Raw genomic sequence first — 23,904 nt, forward strand, 5'->3', positions numbered from 1 at the left:
CAAGCAGATATTAACCAAACTTCAGTCGTTACAAGACAAAGATTTAATGAAAGTTGGTCAGTGGGTATGTATTAATCCGAAGGGCTAAATAGTTAAATAGAAGTAAATGAAGTAAATGTTACATGTTATCATCATCTGATTCGTCTTCTTCCTTCAAAGATTCCTGTTAAAGAGAAAAGTGTTTAAAATCAATTTTTAGCATTGCTGTAACAGCCTGAATCTAATTAAGCACCTGTCATTAAAATTCTTTGTAAGTGAAAATGAACACTGGTTTAGAATAAGACATTCAAGTAAAGAAAAGGGTAACTTAAGTACATCTTGCTGTAACAATCAATGTCTATATTCTTGATAGGATACACACAATATGAAAGCATTAAATGTCCTGAAAAAACTTTGCCATTTTCACATGCACAAAAAAAATTTTTTTGGAACCAGGGCAACTTTATCCCCATTGAGGATAACCTAGAAAGTTTTCATCCTTTAGTTCAGCTCAATGCTTAAGGGTTATTTAATAGAATTCAACGTATCTCCATATCTTCAGCTAGAATCGTTTTCATGCTGTGGCTTACCTTGGCATATTTCTCTGCCTCTTCCCTTATATCTTTTGGAACAATTTCATGTCTTCCGTTAGTTACTGTAAATTAAGCCATATATTTAAATGAATTAAAAACGAGGACTGTAATTGTGATTTGCAACTACCATATAATCTAGCCAATCTACAAGTGTAATACCAGATTCTTTGAACTCATCTTTGTGTGTTTTCCCTACATAAGATATTAAATCTGCCCAAATTTAGCTCTTATAAAGAACACATTATGCTACGATTTATCCTGATGCTGTAAGTCCTGAGCATTCATTCACAGCATGGTTAGATTTTAAAACCTGTCCTTGAAGCCCTACAGTTGCCATGCTAGAAAGAAAAAAGGTGATTTCCCAGTAATTCTTTTTTAAAATATGCAATGGATGTTTCAAAAAAAGTAAACAAACTACTCACAACTTTAGTCAATTATTAAGCAGAGCTTTTCCTTCAAAAAGAGAGTACCTCCTAAATTTGTTCTGCCTCTGTTTGTATTAGAAGGGCACCCAGTGGTCAGAACACATTGTGGCCAATATTGCAGTTGAATGTGTGCATATTTCATGACCCAGCAATTCCACTCTTAACATATATTTCTAAAATGCTACTACATATGTGTACCACAGTAGATGTACAAGATGTCCACAGCTGCACTGTTCATTTTACAGTAAACAAACACTGGAAAGTGCCTAACGAACGGTGTAACAATAGAAGAGGAGATGAATAAAGTGTTATTTTCAGACAACAGAACACTGTACAGCAAGTCAAATGAACAAAAATACTACTGTATGTAACAACACAACTGATTTTTACACAAATATAATTTTGTGAAAAGAAATGAACAAAAGAATCCATAATGTCTAATTCCATTTATATAAAATTCAACAACAGGCCAAGAACTATGGTGTTTTCAGGATAGTGGTTACCTCTGGGGAGAAGCCTAAGGGGTGATCTGGGGGGCTGGTCTACTTGTTGACCAAAGCAGTATTTACAAGAATGTATCCATGTTGTGACAGTTATCAATTCATTTGTTATTTGTGTACTCTTATATGTGTATACACCATTACTAATTTTTTTTTTTTTTTTAAGAAAAAATAAGGCACCCAGTAGTAAATTAGGTTTGGTACAGATGACTCTGAGAGCAAATAAATGTAGAAAAATAACTTACTTTCACCAACCCAGCTGAGCTCTAGTTCAAAAGCTTTATCCTTAACTTCATCATGTACTATGTAAATTCTAGAACAGAAAGAGGACATTAACATTCATTTGGTCTACATACATAGTTCATGCACCCATTTCAGCAAATTAGAACAGCCATCCCTAATATAAGTATCTATAAAATTATACACACATTATAGTCTATATTATGAAAATTACACTAGGACTGATAAAAAAATTAAACACTCACTACAAAGGATTCAATATACCTTACACCTTTACAACCCAAGTTGTTTATTTTGATACATTCTTTTAGAGACATACCTGAAAAAGATACCTCCTAAGGAACGTATATTCAAATGGGAAAAGGCCATCATTCCCTGTGCGCCTTTTCAGTATGTTTTTTTCCATTCATTAACTTGATTTTTTTAAAAAACAAACTAATCCATTAGTTTACAATTAGTGGTCTCTTCGTTCTGCACCTTCTTGGCAGGAATATTTTTAAACCCCTTAAGGTATGTCCCTTAACCTGGCCTCCAAACAGCACACGACAAATTGCCGCCAACAAGGAGGCACTGTCACACAACATATTAAAGTAGAAGTAAAAGTAAGTATCAGAGCAAAGCTTTCTTATTTTATACTTTCCACCATCTTACACAACAAAGTAACAAAAGTAATTTGGAGAGTATTCCTAAAGCCTTGCTTTGAGAAAGCACCTTAAAATTGCTAGAACTAAGTAAAAGAAGCATAGTGCTCCGTTTTATTAAATGATAAAGGGATGGCTTTCCTACACGGAACAAATTAGTCTAGTGTTACATCTAAACATAAAAGGTGCGGGAAGAACTGATTTCCAGAAGACTTCTCAGCGAAGGAAATTGAGTTATCGTGTTAAACTGCTGTGCAATTCAATGAGGATTATTTACTTTTTAACTAGTTCTATTATATGTTAGTTGCCAGTGTCCCCTAGGTTGTTATTAACTGACAGTCATAGAATGGAATGGATTCTGCTTCTTCACAACTGGAATGGGGGGAAGGGTCTCATGGTAAAGGGGGGGTGGGGAGTGAGGGTAGCAGGAGTGGTGGAAGGTTAGTACAAAATTATAAAACACTTGTGATTTTAATACTTTGCTACAACCATCAGTATAGAGATTAAGGGTACCATTCAAATAGTGTATTTATTATTATATAATAGAGCCCTCCAAGACTTTTTTTTCCTTGCATGTGTTATTAGATGTAAAACCTGAGACGTGCACAAAATGCTGACTAGACCGTGTTCATGTAGTTCTAATGTGGAATAGTTAGAATTCTCTGTGAATTCTCTGGAATATTACATTTATTACTTTTAACTCTGAAAAGCTGGCTGCAACACCATCATTTTATTAGATTTTTTGAAATACCAAATGCCTGCATTCTTTGATGTAAAAAAAATCATGGACTTTGAAGCACGGTCACTGAGCTTTACTGGCTTTGTTGTTGCTTACTGTTACTGTAATATGAACTACTTCAGGCTTTCTTCAGCTATTTCTAGATGTTTTGAAATACTGCTCTTCTCATCTTGTTACAACTTTAGCTGTAGACCTTAAAGTTGTAAGCTAAGGTTAATATTATTGGGACTTCTGAGACTTAAGAAGTCGGGAGCTATCAAATGAAGTCCCTAGAGGTTCACTATATCCTCCTATTCTGGAATTCTGTCACCTGAACAGGAGTATATTTGTCAGAAGCTATTTTTCCCCATCCTATTCACTGTCACCTGAAATATGGATATTCTCCTTAATGAGCCTTCTGAGAATGCTGGATTCACCTTCTAAAACTTACGCAACAAGTTATTTCCAAACAAAATGGCCTCTTAGGATTAATGTATAAGGTAAGGTCAAGTGAAATATTTTTGTCAATGCTAAGGAAAATTTCAACTTACATTTTTGCAACTTCTTTAACAACATCACGGCAGGTCATTTCTTTCATCTACAGAAAATAAAATATATATTCATTATGTTATGATTCAAAGAAGAACGCTTTCCACTTGTGTTAACTTTTCAGATTCTTTCTACAACTTTTATCAGTAACCCCATGCTCCTGAGATAGATTCTCAGATATAAAACCAAGGAAAATAACCTGAAATACAAAAAGACCAGAACCAAAGTTTTTTATTCACAGTGTAATGTTTTTTAATGATCATGCCAAAACATAGTCTGGACAACCCTTGGGCACCACTAATTTTGTGAAAAATATTAAAGTTTATAAAAATCTAGATTCCTTTATGAATTTATTCACAGGCAGACCCTGACATTTAAAACATTAGCAAAGAAATGTTTTTTCTTTTCTTCTTTATAGCCAATTCAGGATAATAAAATGCAAACAAACCACGAATACCTTCTATATTCTAGAGGGGGGTGAAGGAGTGAAATAAATTGTCCCTCATGAAACTGTTCAAGACAGAAATACAAAATGTCAGGGAAAGCTTTGAAGAACCAAGATCTGAATGGAGTCTTAGAACATAGTTGGATTTGATTTGATTTTGAGGAAGATAAATGAACTGCACAAAGCAAAAGTGAACATTTTGGAAATCAGGGTAGAAAAACAGCCCTTAAATGCCCAGCAGAAAAGTCTGCTGTACTACAGGTACTGGAAGTAACCAATGCAAAATTTATTTTAGGTATATGTGTTTCTGAACACAATTGACAAAATCAAACAAAGAGCAAACTGGTGTTCATATTCTGGATATGTGGAGGAGAATGGAAAATGGCAAAAAATAATGAATAGTCATACAGCAGTCCAGACTTCAGGTGATTCAATTACTGTGTATCTAGGCTTTTTTTTTTTTTTTAGTATTTTTTTTATATTTAGAAATCTTGATGCCCCAGCTCATACAAATAGGTAAAATATTGGAAAATAACAACTGTTCACTCAATCTAGATGGAGATATTTTGTTGTACTTTTGCCCTTACAAGTTAAGTTCTATATTTAGTATATTAATTGTAACACACAAAGACAAACTTAAACAAACTTGAAAAGATACATCTTAAATGTCAAAAATATTTTACATATGTTGGTAAAGTTTATTTCATAAAATTATATTCTTGGTAAACAGAACACAAGCAGAAAAGCAGACCAGAGTAATGCAGAGGTTGGCAAACTCTTTTTGTAAAGAGCCAAGTAGTAAATATTTTATTAGACTTATTGGGATATGGTCTTTGGTCCCCGTCACCAACTAAACTCCACTGTTGTACTAGGGCAAAAGCCAGAGACTGAATGTGGCTGGGTTTCAATAAAACTTTAAAAAGCACTGCAACTAGAGATTATCAAAGTGAAGTTAAGTCAGAGAAAGACAAATAACCATATGACATCACTTATATGTGCAATCTAAAATATGACACAAATGAACTTATCTATGAAACAAAAACAGACTCAGACACAGAGAACAGAGTTGTGGTTGCCAAGGGGGAGGGGACTGGGGGAGGGATGGAGTGGGAGGTTGGGGTTGGCAGATGTAACTATTATATACAGAATGGATAAACAAGGTTCTGCTGTACAGCACAAGGAACTATATTCAATATCCTATGATAAACCATAATAGAAAAGAATATAAAAAAAGAATGTATGTATTTGTATAACTGAATCACTTTGCTGTACAGCAGAAATTAGCACAACATTGTAAATCAACTATACTTCACTTTAAAAAAAAAAAAATGCAGGCAGTGGGCCAGTTTGCTAACCTCTGATTTAGAGCATATGTTTTCATCATTAAGTGTATATGTTCCTCAATAGAAGTAATCGTTCTCAATTCTTAGGTACGATTTGTTAGTATTCCCATTCCTTGCTAGGATTTAACCACAGACAAAAGGATAATTGTACTAAACACTCTATTTTCAAATTTCCACATAATACTAAGGAGAGATGAAAGCAAAAGAGAAGAGAGTAGAAGACAGGAACTTAGCACAAACCAGGGAGTATATGATGGAAAAGAACAATGGTCTAAGAGTTATTAGGTCTGTGAATTGTTCATAAGCAATATTCTATGACTCTAGCCAGTGTGTTTAACCCAGGGCTGGACTTGGGCTAAGTGATCCCAAGGTCCTTTTGTCAATTTTATCAATACTAAAATACCAAACATAAATTAGGCTTTTATAGGTCTAGAACTTGGCATTAAATTCCAAGCACTAAAAAAATGTTTTCTAGGACCTAGCCTTAAATAAGCTGAATAAGTTAATTAGTTGAGCAAGGCTCCAGTACAGCATTAATATTTAAATGTATATAAAATTTTTTCTCACTGTGGTTTACCAAAATGCTGATGAATCATACGCCTGTCTTTTAGGGAAGTTTCTGATAAGCAATGAAGAGTTGGTACTGTTTCAATATTAAGTTGATCAATTTATGGCTAAAAGGAAAGCCAGCAAATTTTTAAGAAACCTTTTTCACACTAGTAGATGATGGGTTCCCATGCCCTATTTAGCTAGGAACAAAAAGGAAAGAGAAGCAAAGGAGCACAGACTCTTAATGTGTAAGACTTCCATAGACAAAAGCTGTTTTCCAGATGGAAGAAATGATACAGTAAAAGAGCAGAGTTCTCAGCCTAAGGGTCACAGGGCTCCACGAATGGGCTTCAAGGATTTTGTGACATGACATGAAAATTTGTTAGCATTTTTTTTGGATTAAGCCAAAATCATAAAGGGATCCATGACCCAACTGTACAGGTAATATGCTAGCAGCTTTCCTACTCAGCCACCTAGCAGCTTCAGAAAGCTCTACTCAAAACGGCAAACCAGACTTGGAGTAAAAGGTTTAGTTTGTGGCGATAAAACTTCACCACATGAGGATAATGCTGTAGCAAAATTTCAAGCAGTAAATATGTATGTATTACCTGAAGCTTTTCAATTTCTGTCTTTGCAGCTTGTCTGGCTTTGCCAATGGCACAGCCCCAATAACCCTATTTAAAAAGAACATACACCAGAAATACATATGTAGTATTAAATTAATATACTATCATAAGTCATTAATGACTACTGTTTTTATTTAAAGGTTAATGAAATGAAAGGTTGTTAAATGACATTCAAAAGCACATCTGGAGAAATATAGTCAAAAGACATTCTAATGACCACCAAGGGACTCAAAAAAATTAAAATATCTAACTTAAATCTAGAATAATCTATTATTTTCAAGAAGTATATCCAAAGAGAAACAAATTATGTCATTATATATATACACTTCATGAACCAGAAGCATTTCTGAGGACAGGAATAGAAAAAATTTTAGCATTCTGACAATGGAAATGAAGTTATTTCTGAGAGAAAGAAATAATTCCTAAGAGTTAAATAAGCCTTTTTTAAATTGATATATACATATGAATTGTGTGTGTGTGTGTGTGTGTGTGTATATATATATACACTTTTTTTTTTTTTTTTTTTTTTGCCACACCAGCACGACTTGTGGGATTTTAGTTTCCCAACGAGGGACTGAACCTGGGGCCTCAGCAGTGAGAGCACGGAGTCCTTAACCATTGGACAGCCAGGGAATCCCCTAATTTATACTGTAAAGGTTTTTTTAACTTGTGTAACCTGTGTATAATGACAAAACATAAAGAGCCTTCATTTTTTTTAATGAGTATAATAAAAACCATAAAAATCTCAGAAGACACTTAAGAAAAGGTAATTAGAGAAAGGTCCAAGAAATCCCACTTGAAATCCTTTTTTAAAAGGGAATTGGGGAATTCCCTGGTGGCGCAGTGGTTAGGACATAGGCTTTCACTGCCATGGACCTGGGTTAGATCCCTGGGTGGGAAACTTAAGATCCCACAAGCCACGTGGCACAGCCAAAAAAAACCAACAAAAACAAAACTTTAAAAGGGACGGCATTACATTCACTTTTACATTCATTTTTAAGATACTGCTAATATTTGTAATAAAGGAAATGGCACATATTCAAAATTTTATGTTCACTATGCAGTTTCTATAATAGCGTATTAAAAGCCACAAATCTGGGACTTCCCTGATGGTCCAGTGGTTAAGACTCCACACTCCCAATGCAGGGGGCGATCCCTGCTGGGTGAACTAAGATCCTGCATGTGGCATGGCTCGGCCAGAAAACAAACAAAAAAGCCACAGATCTTTCCTCTGCCTCATATCCATAGGTTATTGTCATTAATGTTAAAACAAGAAAAATTGTTACCTTCCTTGAATGAATATTAAAGAAACCTCATATAAGCCAAATATATGATTTAAGTGCTAATGAGAGACCATTAAACTAGAAATAGAATTTCAGATGACTCAAAACTACTCACATATGAAACACCCGATGGGTCAATCATGTAGAGTTGTGCACCATCATTCACACTGTAAGACCCTAACATGAAACTACATAAAAGTAAATTAGTAATTTTAAACCATGGTTCTTAATACCAGAAAAGTATTAAAAAGTACAGTGATAAGGCTTCTCTGGTGGCACAGTGGTTAAGAATCTGCCTGCCAATGCAGGAGACCCGGGTTTGAGCCCTGGTCCGGGAAGATCCCACATGCCACGGAGCAACTAAGCAACTAAGCCCATGTGCCACAACTACTGAGCCTGCGCTCTAGAGCCCGCAAGCCACAACTACTTAAGCCCACGCGCCTAGAGCCCATGCTCTGCAGCAAGAGAAGCCACCGCAGTAAGAAGCCCGCGCACTGCAACACAGAGCAGCCCCCGCTCGCCGCAACTACAGAAAGCCCGCGCGCAGCAACGAAGACCCAATGCAGCCAAAAATAAATAAATTTATTAAAAAATAAATAAAATTTAAAAAATAAAAAGTACTGTGATAAAAATGCAATTGTACTTTCTAAGACAAACATTTACTAATACCCATATAACTCATAGTAAGCACTTTGATAATGTAATTTGGATAAAAACTAGTATATACTTTAAAATGTTCAAAATTCATGTGCCTTTGCTTAGTATTAAACCTTCTGATGAAACTTTCCTGAGAGGATAGCAGTGGAGAGAAAGGAGTACTGATAGATGGACAAGTAATAAGGGGGCCCAAAAGCTAAAGGAATAAACATGAAAAAGCCAAGGGGACAAAATTCCTGATGTGAATACACTGAAACTACCTAAAACTCTTGTTCCACCCTTCATTCTTTTCTGGCTATTCCCCGGTACTCCTCCATTTATTTTCCTGCAATAAAAATTGCAGGAAAATTGGTTCAATGAATTTTTTTATGCTCAACAAATTAAAATTAGGGTATTAAAAAATCATATGAATTACTGATTTTTTGAAATTACAAGTAGGAAACCAGCCTTATCATTTCATGTGCAGAATACTGTAACAGCCACATCCCATTTAAGAACATCTGACCTACTGCTTAAAGTGTATTAGATGGAAACTAATGAGAAAACTGAAGTGTCAGTATAATTGGCTACTAAATAGTAACAACATGGAATATATTTAAAATCAGTTTGCCATTTCCTGAAAATGTTTGCGTTTAGTTCCAGAGAATTTTTTCCCCCAGTTTTATTGGGAAATAATTGACATACATCACTATATAAATGTAAGGTGCACAGCATGATGGTCTGATTTACATACACTGTGAAATGATTAGCACAATAGGTTTAGTTAACATGCATCATCTCATATAGATACAATTAAAAGAAAAAGAACTCCCTCCTTTTGTTGAGAACTCTAAGGGATCTACTATATTAAAAATTTTCCTTTTTATCACACATCAGTGTTAACTATAGTCATCATGTTATACATTACATCCCTAGTACTTACTTATCTTAAACTAAAAGTTTATATACCTTTTGGGACTTACCTGGTGGGACAGTGGTTGGGAATCCGCCTGCCAATGCAGGGGACACGGGTTTGAGCCCTGTCCTGGAAGATCCCACATGCCACGGAGCAGCAACTAAGCCCGTGCGGCACAACTACTGAGCCTGCACTCTAGAGCCCGCGAGCCACAACTACTGAGCCCACGCGCCGCAACTACTGAAGCCCACGTGCCTAGAGCCCGTGCTCCACAACAAAGAGAAGCCACCGCAATGAGAAGCCCATGCACTGCAACGAAGAGTAGCCCCCTCTCGCTGCATCTAGAGAAAGCCCGTGCACAGCAACGAAGACCCAACGCAGCCAAAAATAATTTTAAAAAAAGTTTATATACCTTTTGACCACCTTCCTCCAGAGAATTTATTATAATTAGATTAAAATATTACTATGAGTTCTGTGTTTTATCCTGTCCAAATCTGCATAGTCGTTCATTTTTCAAAGTTTTTATTTTTATGTACATCATTTTATTTAATCACTGCCCTAATACTTCTTGATGATACTTCATTTTTTAAGGGTATAAAAGGCTAATTTGATTCTGAGAAAACAAATACCTACAGTACAGATATCACTGAATATCTCAGTAAATTTCATACCTGCAGCCAAAAGGTCTAACAGCACTGTAGAGTGTATAGGCATGTACATACATGGCCACTCTGTCTGCAAGATGCTGTGGGGAAAACAGAAAAGCTTATTAATACTCCTCTCTTTCTGTTCCAAAGGCTCTTCAACATGTTATCAGCTTACTTTTAGTGGAATGTTATATCCAAAGTTAGATCTAAAGTTGGAAGCCTCTTCTCTCGCAATGTCTGCTAAAGAACGAGCATCTGCCAACAAACCTGCTACTGCCTGAAAAAAAAAAAAAAAGTACCAATTCAGTAGATAACATTCCTATCACAAATCAAGGAAAGTATGTAATTATTACAGGCTTATTTGATATTTTTAACAAGTATCACCATTAGAATAAATCTGTTTGGCTTAAAGGTCTTTCTTTACAAGGCATTCTGGCATTTTGATGCTTGAGTACGGGATTACAGTTTGGAAATTTCCCAAGTGTGACTACATTGTTTTGTCCATTGATCACATTCAGAAAAACCTCCATGTCTCCCCATTCGCCACTTCATTATAAAGAACAAAACAACAACAAAAAAGAATAAAACCATTCATTTTGGTTAGAACTGATCCTTTATTTAAAGCCATTCTGTGTTCAAAAAGTTATTAAAAGCTTTCATCTAAAAGGCACAAGCTCAAATTCCTTTTTCAGCTTACTAATAAATTGTAATGCCAAACCAAAACATGACAAACCACAAATCTGGTGGCTTAGAACTGCAATTACCAACCCACGTGCTGAGACATCCCAGGGCACTATAGTGAACTCAGAGTTGTGGGGCATTTTAAGTTTGGGGGAAACATATGTTGAAGTAGTTAACGGTTTCAACATTAGATCATTCTACATTCCTTTTACTGCCATCCGCTCGTTGAAAAGCTGGGTTGCCGTGATATAAAATAAGTACTGTGCAAAAAACAATGCGGAACAGGAAATGGGGTGGAGGTGGGGGGCAGCATCTAATCTAATTCCAAAGTTTAAGAAGTTGTGCAGTACACATTAGTTAACTGTGATTGTTTAAAAATAAAAATATTTTTATTTTGCTGTATGTGGTGAGTTTGTTTTTGTTTTGTTTTTACAGCTACTAAGTTTTTAGGACACAACCACTTAGTTGTTAGACCTACATATATAATAAACAGAACCACTGGGTATTTCTTTTGGTCTAGGGAAGCCATGAAAACAGAAAAAACTACTCAAACACTTATGGGTACTTGGAATCAGTGGCACAGAAGATTTGCAGAATTTAAAAATAAGTACTATCAAAAATTTTAATAGCCTTTTTTCTACTGCTACCTAGTAATAGTAATAATGATGAAAATCCTTAACATATTATTGATCATTCATTACATGCTAAGCATTTTACATAATTATACATGAAAGTAGGTACTATTACCACCATAGTTTTGCAGGTTAGAAAACTGTTGTTTAGAATAACTTCCACAAGGATACCCAGGTAGTAATTTTCACCATTTAAACAATCTTCCATTGCTTTGGATAAAACCCACTGTGAAGTCTAAAAATTTATCAAATCACGTGGAGACAGAGCATTAACCCTTCATTTTCTCCAGCCCTGTTCAATGTCTAATGTTTTGCCAATTTCCAGCTATGACGAATGCCATCAGTTTCCTGGCTTTAAATAACAAATGGGACAAATGTGAAAATTCTAGGATGATAAAATTCTTTCCATCACTAAAGTGCTTATAAGCATATATGATTTTTTTCCAAAATATACCTATCTAAAGTTTTTTTCAGTGAAAGAAAGCAGGATTCACTACCTCATACCAGCTAGGTTACAATCTGGCAAGTTTCAAGAAAACATACCAGTTTCACTGGCAATAATAAATTTGTTCAGGAGAGAAAACAAGTTCAGAAAAAAATATCTGAAGAAGCAAAAAAAAAAAAAAAAATTTATCTGTAGCTTCATAGTTTACTGGCTATATTTTGCTAGTCCTTTTTGTGTTTGTAACACATCTCATTTAGAAATAACAAAGCTACTGGTATTTCAGCAGAATGAGTGGATCCTATAGGATCTCACCCTGCAGAATGGGCTCTAGAGTAACACATAGACCATGCAGACCCAAGTATGAATCCCAGCATATTTCTTTACCACCTGTGAGTCTTTTTCTCATCTGTAAAAATGGGATTAATATTACTTGCACTGGGTTGTCAGGATTAAATGAGATAATTTATGTAAAGAACTAGCATAGTACCTAGCACACAGGTGTTCTCTTTTCTTCCTTGACTTTTCAGTAAGCAAAGTTAAAAATCATTTCTTTTCTTTTTTTTGGATTGTTGTTCTTACTGAAGAAAGTCTGACATCTATATAGGATGACTTCAGTATATACCAGTAATGTATCTGTCTTGGCCTGCAACTGTGCAAAGCAGTCACTCAAGATACCAGCTGCATGAAATAAATACAGTGATGCTTATGAAGCTACTAAAAAGCATGTGTTCACTTTTCCCTTCATCAGACATCCTTTCCTGATGCTCCACCTTACTATAAAGGTCTTCTCTTTCTGATAACATCTTCAGTGTAACAGTGATCCCCAGAAAGGATACAAAAAGCCAAAGATTCATTGCCTCTCAAGCATGTACCTTCATTGATCTATGCTGCCAAGATTTCTTTTTTACCCATACTTCTCACCCCATCCCCCCTCCCCTCCTTTTCTTAAGGCAACTTGGTTTTTCATATCTATCTCCTATCAGGTTATACAATAAGAATGCTACCTTCCTTTTAGACAGTGAGCTGTTCACAAACCAGTAACTTTCTGATTACTTCTGTAGCTGCTCTCTGCTGTTTCTGCCTCAATGCTAAAGTATTAAATGGGTTCTTAACAATCACATTTTAATATATTCCAATTAGTTACTTCACAAGAAACTGGACAAGGCAAAAAGGAACATTTTTAAATGTAACCTTACCATTCCGACATGCCGATCAACATTAAAAAGTCGTTTGTTAGAACCTTCTTCATAAAGTTTAGAAAGGACTAATTTTTCTACCCCAAAGACAACGCCATCTTTACATCTGATTCCAATAGCTGTACTGAAACAAGTAGAAGAAAATCAATTTTTTTAACTGAAAATAAAAGAAACTTTGTAAACCCAAGTTTTAAAAAAAAAACCCACAAAAACAGGCAAATTTGTTTCTTAAAGCATATCAAGTCTTTAAAATAAATACACTTGAAAACTAGAAAGGGCAAACAGCCTAAAATGTGATGAATTAGATCCATATAAATAATCATGTGACCAAAAAAAATCTCATATCATGACATGGAAAGATATTAATACGTAAATGAAAAAAGATGTCAACAAAATATGTACCAAATGGCACAGTGTCTAGCATGTATTAGCCATCTTATAACAAATGCCGACTAAAGTCATGTGCATTAAAAATGGTATGTAAGGGCTTCCCTGGTGGCGCAGTGGCTAAGAATCCTCCTGCCAATGCAGGGGACATGGGTTCGAGCCCTGGGCGGGGAAGATCCCACATGCCGCGGAGCAACTAAGCCCGTGCGCCACAACTACTTAGCCTGCGCTCTAGGGCTCGCAAGCCACAACTACTGAGCCCATGTGCCACAACTTGAAACCCATGTGCCTAGAGCCCGTGCTCCACAACAAAGAGAAGCCACGGCAATGAGAAGCCTGCGCACCGCAACAAAGAGTAGCCCCCGCTGACCACACTAGAGAAAGCCTGCATGCAGCAACGAAGACCCAACGCAGCCAAAAAAATAAATTTATTAAAAAAAAAAAAATGGTGCATAATATGCATACAAAAGACGGGCTACATACAAACTAAAAAGTTACCAGTGACTAATCTTGGTGGAAAGATTATAATTCTTTTTCTTTCTTTTGCTTTTTCTGCAATAACCATGTGTTGCTTACAATAAGTTTAAAAGAATAAACATTTTGTACAACTGTTTAAAACAAAGTAAATCAAAAAATAATCTGAAGTAAAATGTGGAGAAATTATACATTGCCATTTCAAGATGAAAATACATGAATTACTTTAATCTTCTAATTCTTTTAACAAAGAGAAACAACCAGAAAAATGAGCTGAGCCACAAGCACAAATATGTAAAGAATTTCAGACACTCCTTCCCCCACACTTCAGGTATCTTTTCAAGTTTAAACTCCTTGGCCCAGCTTTCAGAACTCCCCAAGAATCTGCAAAGCCCATCTAGCGAATTCAGTTTCCTGTTATAGAGGTCTTGTGCTCTACCAAATTCAACCTCACTGTCACCCCTCAAACACCTTAATGTTCAAATTTGCTTTTCTGTCTTTACTGCGGTTATCCTGGGTACTAGAATACACTTCCTCCTCACCACTGCCCATTTAAATAAATTTCCAAAAACTTTTGCAAATTCACGTGAATAGCCTCAGGTAGCCGTTCCCAGTTATTCCAACTCATCATCTTCCTCACCTTTCAGAATCTAAAACATTTTTTCTAAACTAAAAGTTCTAAAAGTGTGGTTTGTGAGGTCAAAATTATTTTCATAAAAATACAAAGACGGGACCTTCCCGGCAGTCCAGTGGTTAAGATTCCACGCTTCCACTGCAGGGGGCACAGGTTCGATCCCTAGTCAGGGAAGTATAAGATCCCACATGCCACAGCCAAAAAATTAAAAAAATATATATATATATAAAGACATCATTTGCCTTTTTCCACTGTGTGGATGTTTGCACCAATGGTACAGAAGCACTGGTGGGTAAAACCGCTGGCACTTTAACACAAATAGGGCAGTAACAGCAAATGGCAGCAGTAAACTACTAATCATTGTATTTTTCATTGCTACGCTCTCACAGTTTAAAAAAAAGCCATTTTTAGTTAAGAATGTCCTGATAAAGCAGTAATTAATTTTATTGGGTATCAATCCTTGAGTACCTGTCTTTTTATTATCCTAACGAAATGCAAGGTAGTCAAAGTACTTCTGCTGTACATCAAAATACAATGGTTGCCTAAAGGAGTAAGCACTGATAAAACTGTTTTGAGTTGTGAATTTTTTCATGGAACATCTGTTTTTATCATCAAAGAATAATAACTATGGTTATTTCCACTTAGGTGTGTGGCAGACTTTTTTTCTAAAATGAACAAAGTGAGCCTGTTGCTTCAAGGTAAACAAATGACAAAATTTTCTTGCCAGTGATAAAATTTGAGTTTTCAAGCATAAATTGGAATTTTAGAAAACATATTCACCACTGTGAGCTTGTCTGCTTCCCAAAACTTTAATAAGCAGATTGGTGGTGATATTAACAATTGTGATGCTTCTGATAGTTTATAATGAAATATGTCTAATTTGGAAGCTCTGTTATAACTCAGTGAACCAGTATTTTCCAAATGACCAACTCACAATGCTGAGGGGTAAAACATGCAAAGTGTAAGACAGCCCAACAGATTTTAATGTAAAAGTAGAAAAAGTTCATTGTTATGTTTTCAGACTCCACTCTGCAACTAATCTTTAAGAAACTAACATTTGTCCAGTTTTGGTATAGTATCAAAAAACAACATGCATAATGCTATTAAAATACTCCTCACTTTTCCAGCTACTATCCAAATGAAGCCTGTTTGTTTCACAAGCTCCAACAAAAGTAACAACATATTGAAGCAGAAGGAGATATGAGACTCTCTTTTATTAAGATTCAATTAATTATTGAGATTTACAAAAATGTAAAACAATGCCACTCTTCTCACTACATTTTTTTCTATGTTTTGGGAAAGTAATTTGCATTAAAAATGTTATTAATGTTACTCAAATATTTTAATAAATGTTAATTTAAATTATTTGTTAACATGCAACTGTGCTTATTACTGTTACTTAAATGAATTTATAAGTATTTTTAATTTTTCAGTTTTAATTTCTAATATGGTAAATATTGATGAACCTGCATAAATAAATGCTCTTTGGGGTGATGTTAAATATTGATAGAACCTACAGCCTACATAATTAAATGTTCTTCAAGGTCCTCAGTGATTTTTTTCCCCAAGTATAAAGGGGTCCTAAGGCCAAAATTTTGTGTACATTTTTGTTCCAAACAATCTAGGCTTTCAATTATGTTGCACAATCTTCCTTTCATATATTGTCTCCTCAATGAGGCTAAAGGGAAATATTATAATTTTACCCCTTTTTTTCCTTTTGCATATTACCTTCTAGGAGCGTACTTTTATAAAATAGTTTTGATCATGATATATATATATTTTTTTTAATAAAATGTTTTTAAGTATTCACTTATATGTCAATTATTTGTTTTGGTAGTTCCTATGCTTAACGTAACAGGTACTCAAAAGTATTTGCCTTCTAAATTCCTGAGATTGAATTTCTACCTCCAGGACTTCCCTGGCAGTCCAGTGGTTAAGACTCCACGCTTCCATTGTAGGGGGCACGGGTTTGATCCCTGGTTGGAGAACTAAGATCTGACATGCTGTACAGGCATGGCCAAAAAATAATAATAATAAAATAAATAAATAAAATTTTTAAAAGAATTTATCTCTTTTTAATGCAGGAATATAATCATATCAAATTATTTGGTTAAATGTTTTCTAACCATCAGTTTATATGCCAGACTCGTAAGAAAATTCATATGTAATTTTTCTATTTTCTACTTTCTGTGCCCACAAAACAAACATTTTCAAATTTCATTCTTATAGTAAGGTATGTGAGGTAGTTAGGTTAGATGTCCACATCCCAATTTTACAGACAGAAAAGTAACATTCAGAGGACTGAATAGTGGAAACCTATATAATATTACCATTAGGCAGCAGCTAGGAGAAAAATTCACATCTTCTGATCCTCATCCAGTATTCCATCATACCAAGTTACACAGATCCCTTTAAAAGAGGAACTTTCCTAGTAATTTTTCTTTATGCAGAAAAAAATACATTCATTTTTAATGTTTCCATTTTTTAAAATTATATTTCTTCAAGTTTGCTTAAATGTAACTGTTTTAAACCATATTTAGAAATACTTTATAGAAAACAAATTGCTAAGATACACAGATCCTCACAGCCTAGTCTCAATTTTCTGGGTTACAGATGACTTCAAAATGTATCTCCAGTTTTTCTCTTAGTCAAGACATCTCCCACCAGTTTTTTACACCAATGAAAATGCAAGAATGCAAAGGAGGAAGAGAAAAACAATGACTTCCTCAAGTCTTTCTCCAGCTCCTTGGCCTATGAGCCTGTCTTCTTTTACCAACAGGAAAAAAAATGTGTCAACTTATTTTTTTCTTTTTTTTTCTTTTAGGTCTTTAATCCATTTTGAGTTTACTTTTGTGTCTGGTGTGAAAAAATGTTTTAATTTCACTCTCTTACATGTAGCTGTCCAGTTTTCCCAGCACACTTATTTGCTTTCATTTTTTTTTTAATTTTTTAATTTTTTTATTGTCAACTTTTTTCTTGAATTTGACTCTCTTCTGAACTCTTTCAGGCCTTGTACACAACGACAAATACAGTGCAGCCTAAAATTCTTAACAGCCTTACTTCTATTATATTATCAGATACTGACAGTTTGTAAGTAACAATATCTATAATAATACATTTAAACACAGAATCTACTAGCTTCATTAACAAATCCTGTAAGAAGACTTAAAATGTATTTTTGCTCAAAAACTTTAAAATACTATTTCATAAACCATTAGAAATCCACATACCTTCTTTCTACCACCCAGAAAATGGAACAAAAAATGAACATTTATTTATTCAGTAACTACTGAGGGCTACGTGCTAGCACATGCAAAGCCCAGTTACAGTCTCTACCCTCATGAAACTTCCATAATCAAATATCGAAGATACTAGTAGAAAGTGAAAAAACTACATCTACACGTGGACTTTTCTAAAATTCTGGAAACATTTCCCTACTACACAGGTTTTCATTATAATGAAAACACCGAGCCCAAACACCAACACCATTTGTTTAGTAGGCCTAAAAAAAATTTTTTGAGAGATCTGAATGAGATGTCATGAACAAAATTTTTTAAGTCCTTTATTTCATCCCAAAGCTGCTTTAGAATCAAAAATACAATGATTATTTATATATATATATAACTGAATCACTGAGCTGTACACTTGAAACTAACACAACATTGTAAATTAACTATACCTCAATAAAAAAAAATTAAAGGGGCTTCCCTGATGGCTCAGTGGTTAAGAATCTGCCTGCCAATGCAGGGGACACGGGTTCGAGCCCTGGCGCGGGAAGATCCCACATGCCACAGAGCAACTAAGCAACTCAGCCCATGCACCACAACTACTGAGCCTGTGCTCTAGAGCCCGTGAGCAACAGCTACTGAAGCCCCCATGCCACAACTACTGAAGCCTGCACGCCTAGAGCCTGTGCTCCACAACAAGAGAAGCCACCGCAACAAGAAGCCCAGGCACCGCAATGAAGAGTTGCTCCCGCTCGCCACAACTAGAGAAAGCCTGTGCGCAGCAACGAAGACCCAATGCAGCCATAAATAAATAAATAAACCCTATTAAAAAAAATTAAAAATGAAACCAGTTTGTGCAGACTATGTTCAATTAGAAATGATTTTTTTTTAAATGATCATATATGAGAAACAGATGTAGAGAACAAACGTATGGACACCAAGGGAGGAAAGCGGCGGAGGGTGGGCGTGGTGGTGTGATGGATTGGGAGATTGGGATTGACATGTATACACTGATGTGTATAAAATGGATGACTAGTAAGAACCTGCTGTATAAAAAAATTAAAAATTTTTTTTAAAAATGATCATATAAGTATAACTGATTGCAAATATTCTTCAATATAAGACTCAGAGAATTTGTCAATAAGCCAGTAATTCAACTAAGATGTTATAGTGGTGGCAAGGGATCATTTTAGTGAATTACTCTAAACAAAAAAAGACAGAGTGAAGGAAGTAAGTCCAACAGGAAAATATCTTAGTGATCCTACACCTTTTGGAGTATGGCAGCAGAAGAGAAAAATAAAAAACATCCCTGCTGAGATGATCATATGACCACCTGCACAGGACATTTAAAACACAAGGAAATAAAAGATCAGACAGTAAAGTCACAATCCTAATGGCCAAGGAAAACAATGATATATATCAGGAATTTGAAAAAGGAAAAAAGGGCTAGCAAAGATGATGAATTTGGTTTTATGCACGTCATTTGAGACTTGGCAGAATGTCTAAGTGGATAATTCTGGAGTCAACTGGAAATACAGGCACATGGAAAGATCTGACCTAAAGAGAGATCTGGAAATGACTAATAAATGGAGATTATTTTAGGGCATATATTATTCTGTGCCAAAGTAACATAACAAACCCTAATTACCAAAAATACAGAAAAGAAGACATTTAATACTTGGTTAAAACATGCTAATTTCAAGTAAAACAATGTTTCTTACCTACTATTTTCCACAGCCTTCATAGCATACTCAACTTGAAAAACTCTTCCATCAGGAGAGAATGTAGAGGCTGACAGGTCATACTAGGAGGAAAAGGCAATAATAAGCTTATAATGATGTATCTTTGGCAGTAATAACCTTACACTTTTTTTCCTAAATGGCTTACACATCAGAAATGTGTGTTAAATCTCAACAAAGATTTTGCTTTAAAGAGAAAGGGGAAGCATGTCAGAGCAGCAACAGAAGCTAAGACAAAGTTATACACTTTAGATTTCTGCTAGAAAAGCAATGGATACAAGTCCTGCATCAACTCAGAACTTTTCCCACACAGAACATGGCTCATTTCTGAAAAAACTGCTATGGTAGAAACAGCATTGGAGCATTTTAATTCATAGCTGTGGCACTAAGAAACTGAGGGACCTTGGACACATCATTTAGCATTTAGACATTTAATAAGCATCTATTATATGTTAGTCACTATAAGGAAATACAAAGACTACTCATTCTAGAAGTCCTTCATCTTCAAAAATCAGACCACGAACAAATCTAGGAGCTGAAGGCACAGCAGTAAATCAGAAAAGGTACTATGATGAAAATAAGACAGGGTGAAGTGATAGTCTCAGGGACTACCACAGACTACCTGATCAAGTAAGGCATTGCGGGGGCAATTATATTAAGTTATTTAGGCTAAGCTAGAATTAATAACAAGTAATTAGTCATTTAGGATATGGAGGAGGAGCGTCCTGGTATTTGGCATAAAAGACCTTAGGGTACCTAAGTGTACATCATCAGATGAATGGATAAAGAAGATGTGGCACATATATACAATGGAATATTACTCAGCCATAAAAAGAAACGAAATTGAGTTATTTGTAGTGAGGTGGATGGAGTTAGAGTCTGTCATACAGAGTGAAGTAAGTCAGAAAGAGAAAAAAAAATACAGTATGCTAACACATATATATGGAATCTAAGGGAAAAAAAAAAAGTCAGGAAGAACCTAGTGGTAAGACGGGAATAAAGACACAGACCCACTAGAGAATGGACTTGAGGATATGGGGAGGGGGAAGGGTAAGCTGTGACAAAGTGAGAGAGTGGCATGGACATATATACACTACCAAACGTAAAATAGCTAGTGGGAAGCAGCCGCATAGCACAGGGAGATCAGCTCGGTGCTTTGCGACCACCTAGAGGGGTGGGATAGGGAGGGTGGGAGGGAGGGAGATGCAAGAGGGAAGAGATATGGGAACATATGTATAACTGATTCACTTCGTTATAAAGCAGAAACTAACACAACATTGTAAAGCAATTATACTCCAATAAAGATGTTTAAAAAAAAAAAAAAGACCTTAGGGTAGAAATAAGCTGAGCACAATAAGAAAAAGAAATAAGGCCACTGTATATTGAGCACCATAAGTGGTAAACAGAAGAGTAAACTATATCAGAGGCATATAAGGGCCAAGCTATGTTAAGTCTTTTAGGCTGGAGTAGGAAGTTTACATTTCTATTCCAAATCCAACAGAAAGTCATTGGAGTTTGGGGGGAAGAGGGGAGAGGTTATGTCTAATTTTTTTAAAACGTTGTTCATCTGGAAAATTAATTATAGAGGGAACAAGAGTGGAAGCAGAGATTAAGTATTCCAAAGGTAGTGTCTTAGACTAGAGAAAAAGAGGTGGAAGGTGTTCTCGTTGGAGGGTACAATCAAAAAAACCTTGCTAATGGATTGGCTCTAGGAGTAGAGTAAAAAAGAAATTAAAAGTGCATCATAGATTTTTTTTCATTTGCGCAACTAGAACTGGCCCATTCACCGAAATGAAAATTGTAGGAGATGCAAAAAGGCAAGGGAAAAAGAAAACCCAGAGATCTACTTTGGACATGTCATTTGAAATGGCTATTAATCAAGTGGAGAGAAATGTCAAGAAGACAGGTCTTCATATCCGGAGTTCTTGGGACAAGTAAAGACAGGAGATAAGTCTTCAACAGTGGTGCTTCCTGGTCTCAGTTTGTTATTTGTTAAATGAAGATCCTTAACTCTACCACTGTAATACCGAAATATCTCACCTGGTTATATTATCAAATATTTTTAAAGGGTTTGTAGAACCCTTTAGAACACTATTAATCTAAGATAATATTCATGTAGTTGCAAAGTCAATTTGCTACAACAGGCATTACTGAGCATCAACTAATCCAAAAACGGTATGACAATCTTAGCATCTCATAACCGAATGGATTAAACCATTCCAAGTATAAGTTGCGTATTATCAAACTCGGAAAACCAGTATTTGGGCCTAATGGTGAGTATAAAAGTCTTGTGCACAGTAGGAGTATAAAATGAACTGAGAAACCCATTATTCAATGCCTCTAGTGGAAACCACCAATAAATATTTCTAAACAAAAACTGTATTTTCTACATGGAGAGATACATAAAAGGAGTAAGCAGAAGATTGCATATATGCAGTACGTTTGACAAAGAAAAGTAGTAGGCCGAAAAAGTTAACAAATCCAACTCCAAAATCCTGAACTGTCTGTCCCTTCAAAGTCAGAAGCGGTTAAGCCTGTAGCTAACCATTTAAAGGCTTAACGGTATTGACAACTCATAGTGCTGTTAAGTAATTTGTACAGGAAAAGCTGAGACAAAGGAAAAATGGAAAGGATTCTTCCGATTCCGCTTTTTAGACTGTTTTTCTTATCAGTTCTGAGAAGGCTCCAGGGACTCATACAGAGCGGTCCATCACCACACTCCAAGGAAAGACAGAGAATCCCCGTGAGGCAGCAGCACCCCAGGAACTGCAAAGGGGTTCCCTGGAAAGCGGCGTCTCAGATCCTGGACTCTCAAGCCGCCTTGCCTCAGTGGTTCTCAAGAGGCTGTCGCCCGAACCCTTCACTCACACAATTTCAGGCCCCACGCGAGTTTCCACTTTCGGTTTCCCTAAGCGACTAAAGAAAGTGACTCAGCAACCCAAAACGGCTCCAAATCTAACTGCTGCGCGGCAAGCCCGCCACACCTGAGCTGAGAAGCTTCAAGCCACGGTCACTGCAGACGCGGGCCTAGCAATCAGCGTCGGAAAGACCGCCGGTCCACCGCGCAACTGGAAGCGGCCCACCTGCCTCCAGGAAGTACCAGCGCACCCCGAGTCGGCGCACCCCTCGCGGTCCATCCGCTTTCCCTTCCCACGCTAATCCTTATGCTAGACTATCACGCCGAGAGACAACGAACTCACCCCGGTGCCGATTGAGCTCATCGTGCTTAAAACCACTGGGACGCCTAGGTCTTCAGGGTCTAAAGCGATCCCCCTACACCGCAGCACGCAGACTAGTAACAGGCTCTCTCATTGGCTGTTCTTTCCACCAATAGCCTTCTCTGTGGCTCGTTCCTGTGGCCTCAGCCCAGGAACAGAGGATTGTGGGAAAAGGAAGGGGATGCGAGTCTGGGGCAACGCGCATGTGCAGAAGCATTAGAAGTGGGGTTAGGTAGGATACTGCTTCTTACTTCTTCTGACAGTCAGGTTTCGATCCTGAGTGTCGTTGAGAAACTAAGTTTTCGGGTGGCTTGAGGAGCGGCGCCATTCCTTTTCCTAGGAATTATTATTTATCTTTTATCCCTCTCTTTCGCTGCCTAATTCTTTCTTAGAGCAAAGCAGAGAGATGTTCTTATACTCTTACAAAGACCAGAGAAAACGGTAGGGGAGAGGGTTTCCCTCCACCCTTGGCGGCCTGGTTCTAAACCAGTATATTGATGGCATCCCCTTCATCCACCTATTCTAACAAAAAAGAAGGAACTTGCGCTCTAAGGGTTTCACCTTTAAGCTCAGGTCGGAATTTTACAGAAGCATTAGTACTCTTTTTGAGTGTGACTCTATTTAGTGGAATTAAGGATAAGACTGATTAACTATTATTTGTTGAGCTCTATATGTCCCAAGTACTCAGTTAAATACTGCTGGCTGATAAAACGGTGAAGGAGACATTTACATTCAGTGGGAAGAAATAGGCAACAAAGAGTAAATAGGCAAATAGTTGCATCTTGTGGTAAAAAAGAAGAGACAATGGAAGTTTGAACTTTAGACTTATTATTGATACTTGAGGAATGACTTTCTGAATGGGTGATATTTAAACTGAAACTTGGGATTGTTATCGGAATATAAACTTGGCTTGTTATAGGAACTGTCAGATCAGTGTGACCTGTCATAGAGATTAAGTGGGGGAGAGTGACAGGAAGTGAAATCAGAGAGGTGGACGTGGGATCAGAACTTGTAGTGGTTTGGATTTTAATCTGATTTTAAATGGAAAGCCATCAGCGTTTTTTTTTTTTTAACTGCTAAATACTTCAGTGTGTATTTCCCCAAAATCAAGAACATCATTTTACATATCCATAGTAAAACTATGAAAATCAGAAAATTAACAATACTTTTTTCTGATCTGC

General features: G+C 36.2%; 1 protein-coding gene and 1 long non-coding RNA gene across 6 annotated transcripts; one reads left to right on the plus strand and one right to left on the minus strand.

The window, feature by feature from the left end:
- Positions 1 to 24: 24 nt before the first annotated feature.
- On the minus strand, positions 25 to 22,849 carry PSMA3 (proteasome 20S subunit alpha 3). 5 transcript variants are annotated; one of them, XM_082386692.1, is made up of 11 exons: positions 22,706 to 22,849; positions 19,488 to 19,570; positions 13,045 to 13,168; positions 10,266 to 10,367; positions 10,115 to 10,188; positions 8,007 to 8,079; positions 6,591 to 6,656; positions 3,648 to 3,694; positions 1,743 to 1,810; positions 570 to 634; positions 25 to 163 (listed from the first exon to the last, which is right to left on the minus strand). In XM_082386692.1, the coding sequence occupies exons 1-11, from the start codon at positions 22,724 to 22,726 to the stop codon at positions 119 to 121; spliced, it is 768 nt and encodes a 255-aa protein (XP_082242818.1). In that variant the 5' UTR covers positions 22,727 to 22,849; the 3' UTR covers positions 25 to 118. The 5 variants fall into 5 exon arrangements, with proteins under 5 accessions (XP_082242818.1, XP_082242821.1, XP_082242822.1 ...); XM_082386695.1 differs by having other exon boundaries at positions 13,045 to 13,163; positions 22,706 to 22,761; XM_082386696.1 differs by lacking the exon at positions 22,706 to 22,849 and adding an exon at positions 16,870 to 16,948 and having other exon boundaries at positions 13,045 to 13,163.
- LOC309626232 lies at positions 13,175 to 19,133 on the plus strand. The gene is made up of 2 exons (XR_014243054.1): positions 13,175 to 15,237; positions 18,287 to 19,133. It is a non-coding gene; the product is annotated as an uncharacterized lncRNA (long non-coding RNA).
- Positions 22,850 to 23,904: the final 1,055 nt, after the last annotated feature.

Source organism: Balaenoptera borealis (genome assembly GCF_965194805.1).
Source record: "Balaenoptera borealis genome assembly, chromosome: 3".
In the NCBI taxonomy this organism is placed as follows: Eukaryota; Metazoa; Chordata; class Mammalia; order Artiodactyla; family Balaenopteridae; genus Balaenoptera; species Balaenoptera borealis.

Excerpts from the sequence above, each read along its gene's own strand:
- PSMA3 (XM_082386692.1), bottom strand. The coding sequence starts at position 22,726 with ATGAGCTCAATCGGCACCGGG. Across the intron at positions 13,169-19,487 it reads AAGGCTGTGGAAAATAGTAG|TACAGCTATTGGAATCAGAT; the intron begins GTAAGAAACATT and ends TACTTGTTTCAG. Across the intron at positions 164-569 it reads AGGCAGAGAAATATGCCAAG|GAATCTTTGAAGGAAGAAGA; the intron begins GTAAGCCACAGC and ends TCTCTTTAACAG.